This window comes from Amblyomma maculatum, chromosome 9 (genome assembly GCF_055883805.1).
Source record: "Amblyomma maculatum isolate TAMU_Amacu chromosome 9, ASM5588380v1, whole genome shotgun sequence".
NCBI classification, from domain to species: Eukaryota; Metazoa; Arthropoda; class Arachnida; order Ixodida; family Ixodidae; genus Amblyomma; species Amblyomma maculatum.
The window spans coordinates 78569836-78576023 of NC_139352.1; the positions used below are offsets into that span (position 1 = coordinate 78569836).

A 6188-nucleotide genomic window follows, 5' to 3' on the forward strand; every position below is an offset into this window, starting at 1 on the left:
CTCCCATAGATGGCAGCACAGCTTTCCCTCTAGGTAAGAGGGGTAAGAGTAAGAAACTCTGGCACTGTGACTGCTGTTTGTATTTGTACTAAGAATGTGATTCTGGTCACTTGCAATCACTGTTGCATGCAGCACTTATTGTGGCAAGAATGGAAGCATAAAAAAATTCCATACTTCGACCTTTTATCTTACAAACATCAAGCAGAAGGATTTCATTTTTAAAAGCAGTGCAAAAGACTGGACGAAAGAGACATTGCATCCTTCCAATGGTTTTAAGAATAAACTACTTTCTACCTTTGCACAAAAACTTTTTGGCCGCTTTAACTGCAGAAATTGTTATGCAGCCAGGTTTAATGTACAATGGAAAGATATCTTTGCACCTCAAGCAATAGCTTGCACGGCAGAAAGTTTCTGCTGGATAGTGGTTTGGGCGTTTCTGTGCAAGGCTGCAAGATCAGCTATGTACTACGGTACAGCAACACCAGAGCAATTGCAGTAACGTCTTGGCGGCAAAAATTACTAGATATTTTGGCCAGTTCAAATTGGCTTTCTACACAAGTGCAGAACAACAAAGGATGTGGGCCAGCAAAATATGCATGCCTCAATAACATGGTGTGCAGCATAACATGAATAGGCACTTATTGGCATTTCATGTGTGTCATGCTATCACAGTCCATTGTTGTTGCCTAGAAACCTCACCAAATGGCCCCACTGGTATCATCCAGGAACTCAAACCAAGGTGTGTCGTTTCAGCTACAAAAATTGTTATATGTGTTATGTAACAAACATCCATCTAGCAGCAGCTTCTAGTAATATGGCTACAATGAAAGACTGCCTTCTTTGCTGCACCAAAGATATATTTGCATGAACAGTGCAAATATGTTCACACCATGCACAGAAGCTTTCATTACCTTTATGTTTAGAAGGTGCACAAGCCACTTCCACTGAATTTTTGGAATGAACTTAAACACATGCGTTTCTAGTGGATCATACGATAGCAAGCTCTCCAAAGTAACATTATTGCACGCTTATATAGACACCTGCAGTATGGTAATACACTGCCTGTCGCATAGAACAGTTTGGTTTAGTTTTTACTTTTTAACGCGCAAAGGTGACTCTGGCTATGAGACACTGTAGTGGAGGGCTGAGAAAATTTCGACCACCTGGGGTTCTTTAACATGCACAGACATCGTACAGCACAAAAGTGCCTTTCTTTTCGCATCGGCCATCAGGGCTGATATTCGATCCTGCATCCTTGGGTACAGCAATTGAGTGCCCCAATTGCTGCACCACCACGGCAGGGTTACATGGAATGGATTGCTGTCTCCATGAATAATGTTCCCTGTTTTGTGTCGTCAAACACAGAACTCGTTCGACAGAACGTGAAATTTCTCGCAATTCCCCTGAGGGATGTAAAATTTGTAGTCAGTGGCACCAATATTTCAGTGCAGCCACACCATCACAAATGTAAAATAGGCAACATTTACTTTTGTGCAACTGAAATCTCTGAAGTACCAAATACCAAACTAGAGCACACAGAAACAAAGGAGAGCACAAGCTTCAATTATGGGGTGCACATAATTTTATTCAAACTTGGCTAAACACACAGGATGAGTGCGCGAGTTGGTAGATCCAGAGATTTACATATCAGCTTTGGTGCATGCCCATTTCACTAGTGTTTTAACTAATATATGCTTAACAATTCCTCAGCAATGAATCCTAATATCCCTGAATGCTTGCATGAGTTGGTGAATGTTTATATAAGCACAAATCTATTGGGTGAAGCAGGATGTACAAAATATTTGCTCTTCTGCTACACAGGAAATATATCACAGGCAACACAGCAAGACAAACTTTATTCTGGGGGAAGGAAAAAAAATTAAAATGTAAAATGAATACAGAACAGAGGGAGTAGAAGAGAAGGCGTCAGCAATCGAGGAAGTTTGCCGCCATGAGCAACTCGAGGGCAATCTCTGGCGCGATTGGGAACTCTGGGATTTCAGTGGAGCTGTTGGTGTAGCGCACCTTGTACGTGAAGTACTGGCACACCTTCTGTAGTACGTGAGACCTGCGGTGTGTGACAATGTCCAACAATGCCTCAAACGAGTGTCACAGAACCACACACTTGGCATGCAAAGGCAAGGGCAGTAAGCAAGACAGGGAAATAGTGTACCATGCACCAGCTCTACAGGGGAATTCTGAGGGGTTCTTATTCACTCTGAGTCAACATAGCCAAACGGGCGAGCTGGTGGAACATATCGAATGGAAAACAGCGCAAGAAACGGACACCAAAGCAGAAAACCACAAGACGAGCGCTGACTCACAACTGAAAGTTTATATATGGAAAAATTGACCATCCTATCAACTAGTGGACAAGCCAAAAAACAAACTAAGTTGTGAGTCAGCGCTCGTCCTGCGGTTCTCTGCTTTGGTGTTTGCCTCTTGTTTTCCATTCAACTGAGTTAAGAGTTCCCTCTCTCCAGCACAACTATTTTAAAAATACCAATGAAAATATTTTAAAAGGCAACAACAGCAAACCAAAACTCAGTTCATGGCCAGAGGCTACATTTGACACAGCAGTGATGTCTTAGGTCACTGAGCACTCGGCACATCGGGCACCCGATGTGACCTAAGACATTTGCGGGTGGGCCTCAAGCAAACTACTGTATACTGTACCATAGTGTATATATTTATTTTATTTTTACCTACCCTTTTCTTTCTCCCTATCGCTCACCTCTTTGATTTCTGTACCCATACATAAAGTTCATTGGTCAAGGTGGCAGGATTGATAGTGATGACAACAGTGACAAGTGAAGGCCCCGACGAGTGAGCGACTTGAGCAGCGCTAATCCCAGTGTACAAAACAATGCCACATTAAGACACTGCTGGTCTGCATAAGTCCACGCATCATCACGTGCGACCGAACACTTTACGTTCAATATGTCTCTACTAAAATATAGTCGAAATTTTGTCCTAATACCTTATACAATTCTACCACTATTATGACAACTTACGCACTAAATATCATCGACATATGATTTGAACTGAATGCAACAGCCAGTAACCTATCCACTGTAAAGAAGGAAAGCTTGTATTGCATGTCAGAGACAACTGCCCCTGGAAGACTCATATGACTGTGTCTAGACTTGCACAGTTTAATTACTGATACTGTATACATGACAAAGCACCAAGTACCATATGACCACTGTCAGATGGCACACCCTAAGACTGAAATGGGCAATGTCTACTTTCCATTCACTCCCATATTTACATTACAAATGGCAGTGCATTTTGTATTTCTCAGCTTTGAGCCATGTCTTATGTCTTCCACCTACCGGAGCATGGTTACACTGCACACTCACAAAAATTAAATAGGGTGGAAAATGCTTACGGTATCTCTCGGAAGTTGACCTCGTTGGTCTCGTTCTCGGCAAACTGGCCAGGCCCAGACAGCATGGCCTTGATGGTGCCCGACGTGAGTGCGTGCATGCGCTTGATGATGAACTCATGGCCATCCGAGGAGATCAGCTTGACGTACATGGCGTCTGGCCCCTCGCAGCCGCCATACACCGTGCCTTCTTCCATGGGCTTGTCCTCTGACATGGCGGCAGCTGACCACAAATTCCAAGCAGCCGCCATCAGTACACACTAATACAGTGAAACATTGCGAAAAAGCGCACTACCGTGAGTTCTCAGCTTTTCACACTACCTTTCTCGCAGCAAATCTGTGCAGCAAACTACGGCCTGGTCTTTTATGCATCTCTCGAGGTAACCCTTGCTGGTGAGCCGAAAAACGGCCTCATCATTCGTGCCCGTAGCGGTTGTCGAAGGCAGGGTTAGAGCACTATAGCAGGGTTACAAGACGATAGCAGCGATACCCAGCGCTCAAAGCTACCATATGCTGCACCGCCGTTCGTATTGCGCGCCTGTGCAGCACACTAACTTTCTCGCAGCAAATCTGTGCAGAAAACTACGGCCTGGTCTTTTATGCATCTCTCGAGGTAACCCTTGCTGGTGAGCCGAAAAACGGCCTCATCATTCGTGCCCGTAGCGGTTGTCGAAGGCAGGGTTAGAGCACTATAGCAGGGTTACAAGACGATAGCAGCGATACCCAGCGCTCAAAGCTACCACATGCTGCACCGCCGTTCGTATTGCGCGCCTGTGCAGCGCTCTTTCTCGCAGCAAATCTGTGCAGCAAACTACGGCCTGGTCTTCTATGCATCTCTCGAGGTAACCCTTGCTGGTGAGCCGAAAAACGGCCTCATCATTCGTGCCCGTAGCGGTTGTCGAGAGCACTATAGCAGGGTTACAAGACGATAGCAGCGATACCCAGCGCTCAAAGCTACCACATGCTGCACCGCCGTTCGTATTGCGCGCCTGTGCAGCGCCGTTCCCCGGCCCAAGTACGTACGCCGGATGCTAAAATTGGCATTAATGGTCTTAGATAGCGCTGGCAACGTGATCCGCACGGACAAAGCACTGAGGGAGTAAAGACTGCCTCCAATAGCGGTAGAGGTTACCCAGGTAATGGCAGCGCTCGTACCGAATGCTTATCGCTTTCATTGGTGGACATGGCACAAGCTGAGTAACGCGAAAAGAGAAAAGAAAGACAGCGCAAGGGTCAGCGCAATACCATGACTATCACGTCATTGGTTACATTGAGCAACCAGCGCATGGCACTGCCGCGGGCGTACTGCGCGACGGTAGCTTCTAGCAGTAAACATTGCTGTGTCACTGTCGCGGAAGCAAATATTCTGGCATTATTGCTAGAACACCTCTGGCCGATACAATGTCAAAAGCAATGGTTCCTTACAACAAATACGCGCGAAATTGCGTTTTAGCCCAAGACCTACGGTAAGTCAATGCGTCGTTACCTCGGACTGTTTCAATCGCTATGCCTCGAGAAGGCCCGCCTATTTCGGCTTTTCCCACGCCAACAGTCTCTAACTTCTTTTTCGTACCTCTCAAAACGTTTCTTTTTGCCACGGACCCCGCCTTTCCAAAGAAAACGACCGAATCGATCGCAAAGCGGCAACAGTTCCGCCTGTTAGTCCTATATGCGTTGATATTTCCGCTATAATTTGCACGGAAAGATTATTCCAAGCGTCATCTCCGAGAGCAGTGTTTATCAGTGCTACAAACTACACGTAAAAGGATAACTTGCAAATTAAATACGGCGCATTACACCAAAGAATCACGCAGCAACTTACCCGGACGCCAGACCTCTAGGGGTACCAGGTGACGCTCGTACCTCTAGCGGCGATTGTCCGCAACTCACAAAACCTTATATTGCAAAATCTCAAAAACAAAAATAAAGGGAAAAAAATAAACGCGAACAGGAAGCGTTTTACCTGAACGTCATGAGAAAAAAAAATTAGTTGTAGTTTAACTCTGGTCAACCCTAGTTGAATTGCGATTGCAACGGCGGAAGCTCCTATCACGCCCTATCAGTGCAAGCAGTGTAAGGTGCTACATTATTGGGAACACTTACTTCCTTTAAGGTATGACGCAAGAGCGTAAGCTATCAGCCCATATATAAATGAGGGGTTCAATGCTGCTGAACCGAAGGTGGAGCGAAAGCATTAACTGCCGGTGACCACCTTCTTCTTCCTCCTCCTCCTCTTCTTCGCGGCTTTTCAAGGTCAACAGTGGCGACCGGCCGTGAGCTACGCGACGGCTCGAAACCTGGCGCAGTATTGAAAATAAAACGTGGTGGAAGGAAGCACTATCCATCTCCTCAGTGTGTGCGGTGAGCATCCGCGCCACTCATTCGGAGGTGCTGGGTTCGACCCCGTGCCGCTGGGTGCCCACCGGTTTTTCGATGGGCCTGGTGCTACACTAGGGCGAAATGCAGCACAAATGGCCATACGAAATGTTAAGGTACAGCCGCCCTGATTTTTAACAATATAGCGCGAGCATCGACCAAACTGCTGGTCAGCGCCTTATAACGGCGATAAGCGTGCAACACGGCGAGAGTTCGTGCATGCGCAAAAATGTGGAACGTCGCAAACAGATATTGGTGCAGGGCGTGTTTTTGTGATCCGAACAGCGTAGCAGAAGACGCTCTCTCTTCGTGCGCGTGCGCGAACTCTCACCGTGTTGCACGCTTATCGCCGTTATAAGGCGCTGAGTAGCAGTTTGGTTTATGCTCGCGCTATATTGTTAAAAATCAGGGCGGCTGTACGGTG

General features: G+C 46.3%; 1 protein-coding gene across 2 annotated transcripts; it reads right to left on the reverse strand.

The window, feature by feature from the left end:
* Positions 1 to 1564: 1564 nt before the first annotated feature.
* Positions 1565 to 5349, reverse strand: EloC (transcription elongation factor elongin C). 2 transcript variants are annotated; one of them, XM_084579182.1, is made up of 3 exons: positions 5211 to 5349; positions 3392 to 3611; positions 1565 to 2068 (listed from the first exon to the last, which is right to left on the reverse strand). In XM_084579182.1, exons 2-3 carry the CDS (start codon positions 3601 to 3603, stop codon positions 1927 to 1929), a joined length of 354 nt encoding a protein of 117 aa, XP_084435308.1. In that variant the 5' UTR covers positions 3604 to 3611; positions 5211 to 5349; the 3' UTR covers positions 1565 to 1926. The 2 variants fall into 2 exon arrangements, with proteins under 2 accessions (XP_084435308.1, XP_084435309.1); XM_084579183.1 differs by lacking the exon at positions 5211 to 5349 and adding an exon at positions 4962 to 5169.
* Between the last annotated feature and the right edge of the window lie 839 nt (positions 5350 to 6188).

Excerpts from the sequence above, each read along its gene's own strand:
- EloC (XM_084579182.1), bottom strand. The coding sequence starts at position 3,603 with ATGTCAGAGGACAAGCCCATGGAAGAAGGCACGGTGTATGGCGGCTGC. Across the intron at positions 2,069-3,391 it reads GTCAACTTCCGAGAGATACC|GTCTCACGTACTACAGAAGG; the intron begins GTAAGCATTTTC and ends CACACACCGCAG.